The sequence below is a fragment of the Miniopterus schreibersii genome (genome assembly GCF_964146895.1).
Source record: "Miniopterus schreibersii genome assembly, chromosome: 2".
Taxonomy (NCBI): Eukaryota; Metazoa; Chordata; class Mammalia; order Chiroptera; family Miniopteridae; genus Miniopterus; species Miniopterus schreibersii.
Window position 1 is genome coordinate 21,789,372 of NC_138102.1, and position 15,950 is coordinate 21,805,321.

General features: G+C 36.2%; 1 protein-coding gene across 1 annotated transcript in view; it reads right to left on the reverse strand.

The window, feature by feature from the left end:
• LOC308552396 (disintegrin and metalloproteinase domain-containing protein 2-like) overlaps positions 1-5,979 on the reverse strand; it is a gene marked incomplete at both ends in the record, with an annotated part of 89,263 nt that extends 83,284 nt beyond the window's left edge. Inside the window, 2 exon segments of the mRNA XM_081127714.1 lie at positions 5,296-5,372; positions 5,925-5,979. Of these exon segments, the coding sequence (XP_080983840.1) occupies positions 5,296-5,372; positions 5,925-5,979 (132 nt within the window).
• Positions 5,980-15,950: the final 9,971 nt, after the last annotated feature.

Consider the following 15,950-nt stretch of genomic DNA (forward strand, 5'->3'; position numbering starts at 1 on the left):
TAAATGACACACTAGATCAGATGTTTATTTTTTAATCTATTTTTTAATCTATTTTTTCTATTGCTTTTCAGAGTGGAAGGGAGAGAGAGAGAGAAACATCAATGTGAGAGAGACATATCAATTGGTTGCCTCTCTCCTGCACCCTGATCGGGGTCGGGGATCGAGCCTGCAATCGAGGTACATGCCCTTTTCCATAATCTAAACCAGACCTTGGGTCTGTGGGCTGATGCACTAAACTCTGATCCCAAAGGGGCAGGAGGATCTGATGGATTTAATTGATATTACAGAACATTTCACCCCAAAGCTGCAGAATATACATTCTCAAGTGTACATGGGATATTCTCAAAGAGAGGTTACATGTTAGGACACAAAACAAGTCTCTACAAGTTTAAGAAGAGTGAAATCATATCAGGCATCTTCTCAGACTTTTACACCATGTAATACTATGTAGCTGTTAACAAAGATAAACCTCTTACTCTTTGTGACAGCGTAGTGGGGCCTGGAGAGTATTGTGCTAAGAGAAATAAGCCAGTCAGAGAAAGACAATTATCACATGATCTTACTCATATGTGGAATCTAATGAACAAAATAAACTGATGCACAAAATAGATCCAGAGACATAGAAGCATGGAATGGACTGCCAAATCTCAGAGGGAAGGGAGATGCAGGTAGGTGGGTGGGGAGAAATTAACTTAAGAACTTACATGCATATATGCATAATGCGTGGCCACACACAATAGTGTGGTGAAGGCCGTAGGGCAGGAGGCGGCGAGCAGAGTGGAGGGAATCAATGGGGGAAAAGGGGACATTTGTAATACTTTCAATAATAAAGATAAATTAAAACATTTTAAAAAAAGAATAGATTACCTTACCAAAAAAAAGCGTTGCAAATTTCTTCTGTGAGGCTGGAACTTTTTTTACTTTATTTATAGTAGCTATTTATTTATGTATTTAAAACTAGATGTCCTTTAATCTTTTAGTTAAGAATTAGTCTTTTCTTTTTTCTGGTTCAAGACTCTCCTATTATATAGTCTTAAAAATAATCTATCCTGCCTTCTAAATTTTTAGTATTTTATTCTCAGATATATGCATCTAAATTATCTTTTTAAAAAATCTATCAATAATTACTTTATATTTTAAATTTTATTTTACTTTTTTCCATCATCATTTATCTCCCTATACTCTCTTTCAACTCTCCTCCCTCACCCCCCCCCCCCCAATCACCACACTGTTGTTGGAATCCATGAGTTCTTTTAAATAATTTTGGTGTATAATGTGTCATAATATATTATTATTATTATCCTATATTGCTATTCAACTGTGTCTTCACCATTTATTAACTAGTCCATTCTTTATCCAGTAGTTGCAATGGTACCATTGCAATATGTGTGTGGATATTTTGGAGGAACTTTATTCTCTTCCATTAATTTGTCTGCCCTTAGACAATACCAAATTATTTAAATTACTAAAACTTTAAAAGATACCTAGGTAGGAATCACCCTTTTATTTTTATTCTTCAAAGTAAACAATTTTTGACCTTTTATCAAATGGATTTTAACATTAGCCTGCCATTCCTCATGAAATTCTTTATTGGAACTATAGTCAGTCTATAGATTTGGTGAAAATTAACTTCAGATATACTGAATATTCTTTACTACCAACATGATCTATCTCTCTACTTTTATTATTGGTTCAATAAAATTCTACATAATCCCCAAAAAAGTCTTTACCTTTTAATAATATTTATTGTAAGTAACTCATATTTTTACCAAAAGTGTGTGTATTGTATATATATGTGTGTTTATATACAAATATATCCATATGTATATATACAATACACATGCTTTATCAAAAATATGTTATTTACCAATACACACCATTAATTATGTATATGAATATATGTTTGCATGTGTTTCCTTTTATTATCATTCTAAATGTCTCCTTATTGTTAATATTTGAGTCTTTTATTCTTTTTTCATCTTACTCTTAGATTATAATGTCAAATGTAACATTGAATAAAAAATGTCATAATAGCTATTCTTCTTTAATTCATAAAAGTCAAAGAAACCTTACTTACATTTTACTATTAGTTTTACTATTAGAAAGAGACTTTCAGAAACAGACTGAAAAAAAATTTAAATATATATATTTATTGACTTCAGAGAGAAGGGAGAGGGAGAGAGAGAGAGAGAGAGAGAAACATCAATGACAAGAGAGTCATTGATCCACTGCCTCCTGCACGCCCCCTACTGGGGATCAAGCCCGAATCCTGGGCATGTGCCCTGACCTGGAATCGAACCGTGATCTCCTGGATCCCAAGTCAATGCTCAACCGCTGAGCCAGGCCGGCTGGGCCAGATACAAATGTCTTAAGTCGTGGTCATTTTCCTATTTCCCCTTTTCCCATGTGTTTGTTTTTCTACAAATTTGTTTATCTCCTCAAGGTTATCAAATTTGTTGGCATGGTTATTCATTGTATTATTTATTTTTAAAATTTCCTTTCTATATATCACTATGTCCACTTTTTCATCCCTATTAATAGTCTTTTTTATATTGTGTTACCTTAAAGACTATTTTTGCCTGATAAAAAAATATATGGCTAGCCCTGTCAGAGTGGTGATTGAGCATTGACCCATGAACCAGGAGATCAATGTTTGATTCCTGATCAGGACACATGCCCAGGTTGAGGGCTCAATCCCCAGTAGGGGGCATGCAGGAGGCAGCCAATCAATGACTCTCTTATCATTGATGTTTCTATCTCTCTCTCTGTCTCCTTCCTTCTCTCTGAAATCAATAAAAATTTAAAAGAAAAAATATATGGCCAAGGGCACATACCTTGATTGCAGACTTGATTCCCTGACCAGGTCAGGGCACAAGGGGGAGGCAATCAATCAATGTGTCTCTCTCACATCAATGTTTCTTTCTCTCTCCCCCCCTTTCTCCCCCCCCTCCCTTCCACTCTCTGAAAAGCAATGGAAAAAGATATCCTTAGGTGAGGATTAAAATATATATACATATGGCTACACAAGCTTATTGTGGGTACAATTTGCTTTGCACAGTTTTTTTTTCATTTTTCAGACCTTTATTTCCTTTAATTTAGGTGTTTACTTTTATGCATTTTAAAAACCAATCCAAAATATGTGTATTTTCTGATAAATTTAATCAATCAATTTGTATTTAACAGTTTTATTTTGTTTTGATTCCCTACTAGATGGAGACTTATATGCTCCTTCTATGCTTTTATTTGTTACAATTACAGTTGTGTATTCAATTTGTTTTGTTTTGAGTTATATACATTCACTATTTTTTCACCAGCTGCTGTTTTTATGTTATTCTTTGTCCCAGTTTCAATTTCTACATGCTGAAGTACATTATTTTAACTATTTGCTTCTCTTAAAATCTGAAAATTACTAATATACCCTAATTTCTGAAGGATATTTCATTTGAGTACATTATTCTATAATGCAAATTTATTTAAAGTAAGACAACTGAAGCTTTGTTTCACTATTTTCTCATCCCCGTTGTTGATTTTGAGAGTCTACCAGTGTACTAATCATTTCAGTGTAGGTGATCTTTGATGCCTGGCTGCCTTTAAGATGTTTTCTTGGCTTTGGTGTTCTGATTTCACTGTGAAAGTGTTACTTGAGTTTTATATGCTCTGGGGTGTGATACCTGATCTGAGGATTCTCTTAAAAATCATTTCTCAGTTCACATATGTTTAGTACTACCTCTTTGGGTTTTTTATTCCTTTTTTTCAGGAATTCCAATTATTCTATACTTAAGCCTCTAATTTGATCCTTCTTTTCCCCTTAAGCCATTTATATGTTGCATCTACTGCCTGGTCTACAGTTAATTTTGTTTTTTTAAATATATCTTTATTGATTTCAGAGAGAGGAAGGGAAAGGAGGAGAGAGAGATAGAAACATCAATGATGAGAGGGTCGTCATTGATCGGTTGCCTCTTGCACACCCCAGACTGGGGATGGAATCCGCAACCCAGGCATGTGCCGAGACTGGTAATCAAACTGAGGTGTCCTGGATCCTAGGTCGATGCTCAACCTCTGAGCCATGCCTGGTCGGGCTACGGTTAATTCTTGATTTTTTTTTACTTTCATATTATATTATTAACATCTAGAAGTTCCATTCAGTTCTTTTTAAAAAATATCCTAGCCTTTTTAAGTTGAATACTTTCTTGATGACCTTTATTAATCATAACAATTATAAACATACTCTGTTTCATTTTATTTGTAACATTTGTTGGATCAGTATGCCTTTATTGGTTCAAAAAATACTACTAATCTTTTACTATGTATTAAGCACTGTTCTAAACACTGAGAAAAGAGACATTACAGAATAAATTTTGTTCCTCATGAATTTGACAGTTGAAGAAAAGAGTTTTTTGTTTTTTTTGATAATCTTATGGGAATTACTATCATAGAATCTAGTGATGACTGGTTTAAGATATTGCCCTCTTAATAGATTCTGTGCATATTTTCTAATACAACCATACAATTACAAATATATTTTTGCATAAAAATAAAACTTAAAATACTGCTAAATGTCTCACCTCTTTTTTGCTATTTAAATAATTAAATTTAAAATTTTCATAAATTTGCATTCCTTTTAAAATGGTATATTGAAAATTTTAAGCTTGTATTATCTGCACTAGGGTGACAAGTGGGTAGTTGTTAAGAAATATTTGCATTCAACTTACCAGAACATTTGTTGCCCAATTAGAAAGAAAATTAAGGTAGGGTGTATAAAAAAACCACTTTTCACTTCTTTAGAAATGATTTTAGAAAATTAGTAAAAAAGGCTAATCTCTAACTAATTCAAAGAAGAAAAAAAAAAAAAGACACTGAACCAAGAAGAACTAAGATGGCATGAAAAGAACAGCCTTAATGATTAACATATTTGCAATAAAAATTTAAAAAATCATCACATAACACTTCATTAAAATCAGATGATTGTCATCCCAAATGATTAGGCTTACTTAACAATGTCCTCCAAATTTAGCCTTGTGAGAGAGCGAAGAGAGGCTCCCTAGATGGATCAGGTCAATGATTATTTAAAAACTGGAGAGGAACTTGGGGCTTTGATAATAATCATTACTGCACACTATGTCTATGAAACATTATTAATCTTGTTTTATTTTCAAAAGGGCATTTTTAGTCAAGAAAAATTGAGTATAAATATAAAATTCAAGTGTGCATGGATAAACAATGCCAGATTTACTTCTTAGGAACAAAATAGTCACATTGTTTTTAGATTATGAAAAAACATTAGTACTTAGTTACATTTGATTCAACTCCATGTTTGGATAGTGACGGTTTTTTCTTGGGAATTGTAATTTGCACACGTAGTAGTTCTGAATCTGTAAGGTGCAACAGTTTTGTTAGAGCAACACCCATCACCTCATACCTCCTCATCTAAATACACGCCACCACTTATTTTTACTGTCTTTTCAAATACCCTCAAGCCACAGTCTTTCTGGAATTACAAGACTTTGTAAAGAGGGGCAGGTCTATTGCTTTAGGAATACTGACCTGTGGGCGGTTCACGGTAATTCTGAGGCAATAGGATCAAGCACTCTGAGGACATATAAACACAGTCCTTTTGACTTTTCAACTACAGTAAAAAATGCAGAGCAGTATATAAAATACTAATCCTGAGGCATCCACTCAAGGCATGCATGGCATCTCCTTTTTCCCGTGGTCCCAAGACCAATGGGAAGGCCCCCTGGCATATCACGTGGATATTGTTTGGGGAAGGTGGCAACATGGGAGTGGGCTCCTGCTTGCAGAGCTGGAGCCTGCCCAAGAAAGCACTCCCCCAGAGACACCCCGCCTCTCAGGGGGAAACCCAGAGGAAAGCCGACAGTCCTCACAATTCAAAGGGGGACGCGGCGGGGGGACAGTGCACTTACTACTGTCCGCCTGGAGCCCGAGGAGCCCAGCGAGCAGAAACAGAAAGCACAGCATGGCTTAACGTCCTGGCCCAGCCGCAAGAATGGCAGTTGGCTCGGCTAGAAAGCAGTTGGAGGCGCGAGGAGAACCCTGCGGAGGCCGGCGGGTCGGAGCGAAGAAGGGGGGTGGGGTCCGGGCTGTGGGTGTGGAACGGGGGCGGCCTTGACCCCTCCATCTCAGCAGCGGCGGGCTGCGCCTCGTTTTGACGCCACCCTGAGGCTAAACAAGAGCAGAATCACGTCCAAACGGCAGGGCGGAAGAAACAACTCACCAACAGGAAGATTCACGGACACTTGTTAAGTCAGACCTGAAGTTATACACACAGATATTATTTTCTACAAATCACAGGCACACAGCTCAGCGAATATTCACGCGAACAAACAAGGGTAATTAGCACCTACATCCAGATTAATAAAACGTAGCGCCACCGACAGCCCCAGATTGTCCTCTGACAGTCACCGCTCCTAACGGCATAGCCTCACTTTCTCTTTCTGAACCTGTATGAGTGGAAGCAATCGCCGTGTACTCTTTCACGTACGAGCTCTTTTATTATAATGACGATAATTTCCGAACATGCTGAAAGTAGCAGTACTTTTGTTTTTTTCTCTTTGGCAATAATACGCCTTGAATGAATATAACACCATCTGTTTTTCTATTTTATTGTTAAAATTTGGTTCATTTATAGTTGTGGTTACTAAAACACATATTTGGCTATTTTATTTCTTATACATGTCATTGGGTGAACATACGAATTTTCATTGGGTATATTACCAGAGTGAAGTTGCCTGATCAGAGTATGCTTCTACTGCGTTTTACATGATGAGAATTACACTTCACATCCTATCGTTTTATTACACTTCACTTCAATTACACTTCAATTACAATTACACTTCAATACCTATAGTTTTTTGTTTTTTCATTTCATTTTATTCATGTTGGTGAACCTGTAGATGTCCTGCATTTTGGTTTTAATTTGCATTTCATCATTGTTAATTAAGTTGCTAATTATTAGGTTAACAATTAACAGCACAGTTATATATGTTTATTGACCATTTATATAGCTTCTTTTGTACTTGCCTAGGTCCATTTTCAAATTGAATGGCCTTGTCTCTTTCTTGTGATATGTAAAAGGTATTAATGTAGTCTAGATATGATTCTTTTGTTGAATATAATAATTGCAAATATCTTCTATAGCAGGGCCTACATTCAATGGATTTTTATAGGTACACATTTATATTCAAAAATTTACTTTTTTTTCCCAATTTGCTGGAATTTTTATATGTATCCTACCATGGATGTTAAATTTTATGAATTGAGGTAATCATATAGTTTTCTCCATTTTCTGTTAATATTATGAATTAAATTATTGTTTTTCGCCCGGCTGGGTGTGGCTCAGGGTTGAGCGTCAACCTAAGATCCAGGTGATTGGGGTTCGATTCCTGGTCAGGGCACATGCCGGGGTTGCGGGCTCGATCAATGACTTTCTCATCATTGATGTTTCTGTCTCTCTCCCTCTCCTTTCCTCTCTCTGAAATCAATAAAGATATATTTAAAAAACAAAACAAAAACAACAGAACAACTTTAAAAAATATTATTGTTTTTCCATTGTTGAAACAAATTTATATTCCTGGAATATACCCTACCTGGTCATGATGTATTATTCTTTTTACATTTTGCTGGATTAATTTACCAGCATTTTTAAAGGAATTTTGCATCAATATTCCTAAGAAATATTTGTCTGTAATTTTTATTGTAATTTATTGTTGATTTTTGTATCAAATACATAGATGGCTTCATAAAAGAAATTGGGAAATACTACCCCTTTCTCTATTCTTTGAAAGAGTTATTAATGTGATGTTGTTAATAACTCTTTATTTCATGTTTCTTAGAATTTAGAAATGGAGCAATTTTGTCTCACAATTCCATAGCCAGATTTGCTTTTTTATTATTAGAATTTTCATGGGATATGTATTTTTTAATTCTTGTACTTTAAAAGTGTGTCCTTATATTTAAAGTCTTTGTGTGGCCTGGCCAGCGTGGCTCAGCAATGGAGCATCAACCTGTGTTCTGGGAGAGAGCGGTTTGATTCCCGGTCAGGGCACATGCCCGGGTTGCTGGCTTGATCCCCAGTGGGATGGCGTGTAGGAGGCAGCCAATCAATGACTCTCTCATCATTGATGTTTCTATCCCTCTCCTTTCCTCTCTCTGAAATCAATAAAGATATATTTTTTTTAAAAATGTTTGTGTGTTTGTAAATAGCGTATAGTCTTTTTAAAAAAATCTAGTTTGCCAGTAATTGGCTGTAATTGAAGCAATAGATCCATTTCATTTGCTGTAAATTACAGAGATGTTAACTTTACTTCTCTCACCTTGCAAATAGTTTTCTATGTTTCTTACCTGTATTTTTTCAGTCCTTTATCTTCTTAAATAATGGAAGCCACTTTAATAATCCATTAGATCTATTCTCTTTGATTTTCAAATATATCACTTATTCTTTTGTCCTTTATACATATGCAACATATTGCATTCCACATACTATATCATGAACAATGTAAGAATGTTGCAACAAGATAATTTTATTTAAGCTTTATCATTTCTTATTGCCATATATTTCACACACACACACACACACACACACACACACACACACACACACACACAGAGAGAGAGCGCAATTCTAGGTTAATGGAAAAATCGAGTGAAAAATAGAGTTCTTAACTACATATCCCCTACACACACACACACACAATTTTCCCCACATCATCATTCAGCATCAGTAGGGTACATTTGTTACAACCAATGAGTTTACATTAACATGTTACTATAAACCAAATTCATAGTTTACATTGGGGTTATTATAGTCCTGTACATTTTATGGGATTTGACAAATATATAATGACAGATATTTACCATTATAATAGTATACAGAATAGCTCCAGCTATTCATGGTTTTTTCCTTCCTTTTGAACCTCTGGCAACCACTGATTTTTTTTTCTTTACTGTCTTTATTATTTTCCCTTTTCCAGATTGTCATGTAAATAAAATCAGAAATCTTTTTAGGTAGGGTTCTTTTATTTAGTAATATGAATTTAAGATTCTTTCATATCTTTTCATTAGATATATAATTTTACTATTTTATTTACTTAAATAATTTAATATAAATTTTTAAATTCAGGTACATTTGTTTTGTACAGGTAAATTCTTGTCAGCTTTTTGTGTTTCATAAAAGTTTTTTATCTTGCCTTAATTTTTAAAGTTTATTCCTATTGGATAAAAAAATTCTATTCTGACAATTATTTTATATACTTATTTATTTAGTATCTTAACATTTTTATTTCAGTGACTTGCTTTTCATTGTTCCTCATGAAAAGTGGTTTCTGGCTTCCATTACTTCTAACATCTTTCTTAATGTTGTTTCCCAGAATATATTTTTCTCTAATTGTTTTAAAGATTTTTTTTCTGTTTGTCTTTTGGTTATCAGCAGTTTGTAATGTGCCCAGATGTGTATTTTTTATGTTGATTTTTCTTTCTTCAGATTTAAATTGGATTCACAAGTTTATATCTTTCACCTATTTAAGAAAATTCTTTTTTTTTCCCCTAAATATATCTTTATTTATCTCAGAGAGAAAAGGAGAGAGGGGGAGAGAGAGAGAGAGAGAGAGAGAGAGAGAGAGAGAAACATCAATGACGAGAAAGCCATTGATTGAGCCCGCAACCCGGGCATGTGCCCTGACCAGGAATCGAACCCCGATCACCTGGATCCTAGGTTGACGCTCAACCACTGAGCCACGCCAGGCCAGGCTATTTTAGAGAATTCTTAATCATTATCATTTCAAATATTTTCCCTACTCAATTTTCTCTTTTCTTTCATTCGATTAGTCTGATTGTTTGTAGGTTAGATGATTTCATATTTTCACACAGTCTCTGAAATTCTCTGCTTTTTTCATGATTTTTCTCCCCATGTTTCATTTGAATGATTACCGTGGTAGCAACTGCATTAGGAAAATAGAATTTTTTAATTTGTATTTAATCTATTATGGTCGATGTGTTACTATCTCTGTTAAATGATCATTTGAAGAAACAATGATAGTCACCTGATTGGTGTAAGCTCATTACGCAGATTGATTCAGTCTTAAAATCATGACCAAGATAGTTCGAAAAACATTTGTGATTTATTGTGCTGATCACAGTCTCAGAGATTGGTGTGTATAATCAGCCATTTTGTAATTTTCCAAGTAACATGCCAAACAGCAAGGCCATCAGCAATAGCCAAGTCAGAAAATCTATACAAGGTTTACTAAAGGGAGTACTAGTCAGAGCTAGGAGGAGGGCCTTGAGTATATATCAGGAGGATGGCCTTAAATATATATATATTTAGCTTTAGGCATATCAAGAGTAACACCACAGTATCTGAATCTGGGTTCTACTTTTCCACAAGGGACAATATAGAATATAGGTTTTTCAAATTACTTTGTGATCTTACAACCTTAGTCCCCCTTTGAAGTACAAGTCTCTGTGACTGATGCTGGACAGATGCAAAACACTTCAGAAGGAGAGCAGATTGAACTTGGAGGTACTTCTTGGAATTTTGGACTCCTTGACTTCTAGACATGTCTGCCCAGTACACTACTTTTGAAAAGAAATTATTTACTTCCCATTGAACGCATTGAAATTCAGTTGACCAATGAGGACACCTTGTAATTCTTGGCCTGGTATCATACTGGGTGAGTCAACTTGGACTCAGCAACTAACCAGCTGTTCTTGTAAAATTAAAACAGCATCTTCAGAAATTCAGCTGGACTTGCCCCAGCATATCTTAGTAAAGCTGAGCTGAATCTGATGGTGTCCACCATGCTGTTTCACTGTTCAACCTCAGCAACCGGTATGCAGTACCCAAAATGGACATTTGGGTACCTATAACAGCAAAGCCATGAATTCAGCAATTAAAGTGCACAATACAATGGTTTTTATTATTTTCACAAAGTTGTACAACCATGAACAAAATCAAAGTATAGAACATTTCCATCACCCTAAGAAGCAGCTCCATACCTGTTATCAGTCATTTCCCATCCTACTCTCAAAACTGCAAGCAATAGGCAGCCACTAATTTACATTCTGTCTCTATAAATCTGCCTGCTGTAGACATTTCTTATAAATAGAATCATGCAGTATATGGGCATTTGTGACTAATCACTTTTGCTTAGCATGTTTTCAAGATCCATCTATTAGTTTCATGGACTTAGATTTGGGAAGTTCCCAGTTATTATTTCTTTAAATAAACTACTGCCTCCTCCCATTCTTTTCTTTCTGAATCCAAAAGCTGTCATAGGTTTTCTCACTTTAAAAAAATTTAAGTTCTCTATCCTCTTATAACTAAGTTCTTTGCATAATCCAACCTTCCCTCTGGCCTGCCTTGTTACCTATACTTTCTATTGCATCGTTCATCACATTCATTGAATTCATCAGTTCAAGGATTTCTGTTTGGTCTTTTCTATAATTTCAATCTCTTTGGTAAAGAACTCCAACTGTTCATTAATTTTATTTCTTACTTTATTGAATTGCCTTTCTGAGCTCCATCTGTTCATCAACTTTATTTCTTAGTTGATCAAATTGCCTTTCTGAATTTTCTTATAGCTTATTGAATTCTTCATAATGGCTATTTTGAATTCTTTATCAGTTAGATTGCAATATCCCATGCCTTTGAATTCAGTTGCTGGAGAATTATCATTTTGCTGTTGTGATACCATATTTCCTTGACTTTTCATAGGGTTTGATGACATGCACTTCTGTTTTTGCATGTGCAGTAGCAGGCACTTTTCTTAAGAATATACGTTTACCGTGGTTCTTGTAATTCAGCGTTGGAAATCAGAAACAATCTTTTGTATGCCAGGAGGTGGCACTAGAGCTCCTCCTGGCATACAAAAGATTGTTTCTGATTACCAGAGCCTGCTCTCTGGGTGCTCTTAGAAACATGCACAAAGGGCTGGCATCAGAGTGGGAGAAGCTTTGGGTTTAGCACATGGGGTTTTGGGGATGCCCACAGGCCTGGTGAAAGAATCCTCAATTGGGGAGCTCCCAGAGGTCTGTGGACAGACCTCCTGCTGAAATCCCAAAGCAGACAGAAAGAAAAATATTCCTTCAGTGCCCATTGATATTCCTAACTGCCTACCACTACTCCTACCTCCCCCAGTCACTGAAGTCTCTCCTCAGAAATCCGGGTGCTGCTGGAAAGAGTTCCCTTCAGTTGCAGCTTGCACAACTGGACAGCCAGGTGGTCATTCACCATGTTTCCTTCCACATCCTTTACCAGGAGCCAAAAGCCCAGTGCCTTGCAGTGTTGCCCTGAGGAGGGAAACCAGCTTAGCAAGTTTCTCTACCTCCTTTGCCTCAAAATTCATCTCTATTTTACTCTAATAGCATTCCAGATTCCTCTGTCAGGATAACCCTCCACAAATTCTCTATCTGCTGTGGGCATCTGCCCAGTTTTGCATTCTCATGGTTCTCCCCGCCACACCCCCAGATTGGTGTGAGTTAGGGTGGAGCAGTTTCACTAACTCCTTTGGATTTATAGCCCCCACTGAGCTCCTATCTGATCACTTTGGAGGCACAGGTGGGCAGGAACCTCCTGGGTGTGTTAGTGTAATGTGCAGGGGCTCTTGGGTTTGGTTATGGCTGTCCAGTTTGGTGTAAATCCAAAAGGAAAGAGAAAAGAAACAACTCACTCTGTCATGATGCTGACACCACTCTCATTATTTTTATAAACATAACTGAACTACAAAAATAAAAGCAAGAGAAATAAATAGAATATTACCATCATCCCTAGAATCCCACTATTATACTCACCTCTATTCTTTTACACTCTGAAGTAACCATTCATTATTTTGACTTCTATATCTAATGTTTGTTTTATACTGTTACTTTCATAAAGTGATAATAATGTATCCTTTTGTATCTGGCATCTTTTGATCAATGTGTATTTATCAGCTTTCCTATATATGGACATTTGGGTAGTTTCCTAGGGAGAGCTTCCAATGGAGAGCTAGCACAAGTAGTGACACTATGAACATTCTAATTCATATCTTTGGTAAATATTTACATGCATTTCTGTTGGAAATATACAAAATAATCAAATTGATGGGGTCATAGGGTATGTATCAATTAGCTATCACAACAGTAATACTGAAGATGGACACAAAACTCAGCAACAATTAACAATGTTTTATTTTTAGTGTTTGTCACCATAGATTGATTGAAATGGGTCTAACTAAGGCTGCAAACCTGTGGATAAGCCAGAGCAGCTCGTGCCTAAGGTCTCGTGTCATTAGGGTGTTCTACACTGAAGACTTGGCAGCTGCCCAAGTTAGATTCTTCTCATAGATGTAGTAAAATACAAGAGGCCTGACTATGACAGCAGATTTTAAAACTCTGACAAAGTCACAACAGTAACATCTCAGTAGTCAAAGCAAGCTTCATGGCAGAACCATAATTTAAGAAGCAAGGAAATATACTCTAACCACCATGTGGTCATAGAGAAAGACAGTGAAGGTTTTGCGATAATGATTTGATAGAGGAACAATGTCAGCAAGATGGCAGAATAGCAGTTTTCCACCACCATCCCTATCAGTTTGGACCATCATTCACATTGAGAATACCTCTGTGGAAGCACTGGAGTTCAGTGGTAACGCTCGAGCACACTATGAGAGCAATACAATCTGAGAACTGTTGCATAGAAGAGGGTAAGAAGAAGTTTTACTTTATGCACATGACCCTTCAAATTCAGGATGCTCAACTCCTGTCATGATGGTGTGTAAGTTGCTTAACTCTAAGGTAAAAGTTAAAAGACATTTTGGCAAGACAGCACAGCTCATTGCCAAGAAAGAACTCCTGTGCCTGTAATTTCTCCCATGAAAGAGAGTGAGAGTGTGTGAGAACCTGGCCCCCCCAATCACACTGGATATTGTCTGTGAGGCCCACCTCCTCATACCTCTCAGAGTACTGAGATTAACTGCATGGCTGAAGGGTGGGAAGAAGCTGAGAGCACAGCAACCAGGGCACAGAACTCATCAATGAGATGAGGATCCTACTAACCACTTTATGGACTCCATTAGGAAGCCCACCCACTTGCCCCCGGGGATACCATACCTGTGGACTTCCCCAATGAATCTACAGACACTACAAGGCTCCATGCATCTCACTCACCCCACTCCAATGGTCAGCTTCTTTTCATGCCGCCGTGGATAGTGAGTGCTAGTCTTTGCAGATGACTACAGAGAATATGCAAAAAGCTGGTCTGGCTATGTAGGATTGGGAGAAGGCACACAAACTTGAGCATTTCAGGGCACCAGCATAGGGAGAACGGGCAGGAGGCTCTCAGCACTCTACCTCACTTTCCAGTTTTAAGAGAACACGGATTGTGGAACAGGCACATCCATAGAAAAGATCTGAGACCCTCAGGATCTGAAGCTAGACTGACTAGTGAAGATATTTCTTTGCTAAAGCCAGTCAGTAAAGACTAGAGAAGGCGCCTGCTTCTTCAAATGCAAAGACAGCAATGCAAGACATCAAGGAACATGAAAAGCCAAGAAAACACTGCACCACCAAAGGAACACAATAATTATCAAGTAACTCTCCCCATAGAAATGAGATCTACAAATTGCCTGACAAAGTATTTAAAATAATAGTTTTAAGAAAGCTCAGAAAGAGCTATAGGGGAACACAAATAAAACTCTATGAAACATATAAAAAATACATGAATAAATGAGAGGCTCAGCAGTGAGATAAAAATTATTAAAAAAGCACCAAACAAATTCTGGAGCTGAAAGTTATCATAAATAAAATTTAAAACAAACAAACAAACAAACAAACAAAAAACCATAGAGAGTATCAATCACAGACTTTATGAAGCAGGAAAAGAACTCAAAACCTGTGAACTCAAAGACAAGTTATTTGACATTGTCCCGTCAGAGCAGAGGGGAAAAAAGAATGTAAATGGAAGCAGCCTACATGAATTATAGAATACCATCAATGAAAAAAATATATGCATAATAGGAGTCCTAGAATAAGAAGAGAGAGAGAAAAGGACAGAAAGCTTGGTTTTAAAAAAGTGAGTGAAAACTTTCCAAATCTAGAGAGAGATATGGACATCTAGGCTCATAAAGCTCATAGGACTCCAAACAGATTCCACACAAAGAGGACTTCATCAAGACACACTGAAATGAAACCTTTGAAAATCAAAGGCAAAGAGAATTTGAGAGCAGCAAGAGAAAAAATCTCATTGCAGCAAATGAAACCCCCATAAGGCTATCAGCAGTTTTTTTAGCAAATACTTTGCAGGACAGGAGAGAGTAGGATAATATATTCAAGATGCTGAAAGAAAACAAAACAAAAATAACCCTGCCAGCTAATACCTGGCAAAGCTGTTCTTCAAAACTAAAGAAACAATATAAATTTCTACACAAAAACAAAAGCTGAGGGAGTTCATTACCACTGGACCTGCCTTCCAAGCTGATATGAAAGGACAATATGAGCTTTTAGCAACGTGAAAGTAAAAAATTCATTGGTAAAGGTAACATTCAAAATATTAAACCACTCTAAAGGTGGGACATAAATCATTTAACTCTAGGATAGTGTTAAAAGACAATTTGTTAATAGATGCACAATATAAAAATATGTAAATTGTGACATCAAAAACATAAAATAAGGAGTAGATTTTTTGGTATGTATTTGAAGTTAAACGATCAGGTTTAAACAGATTATTATTACTCTAAGATGGTTTGTGGAAGCCTCATGGTAGCCACTAAGCAAAAAATATCTAGTATATACAAAAGCTAAAGAAGAAAGAATCAGTATGTCCTTTTTGGAGGAGTGTCTAATCAGGTCCTTTGCCCATTTTTAAATTGGATTGTTTTTTAGTTTTGAGTTTTATAAGTTCTTTATACATTTTAGATATTAACCCCTTTTATCAGATATACCGGTGAAAATGTTCT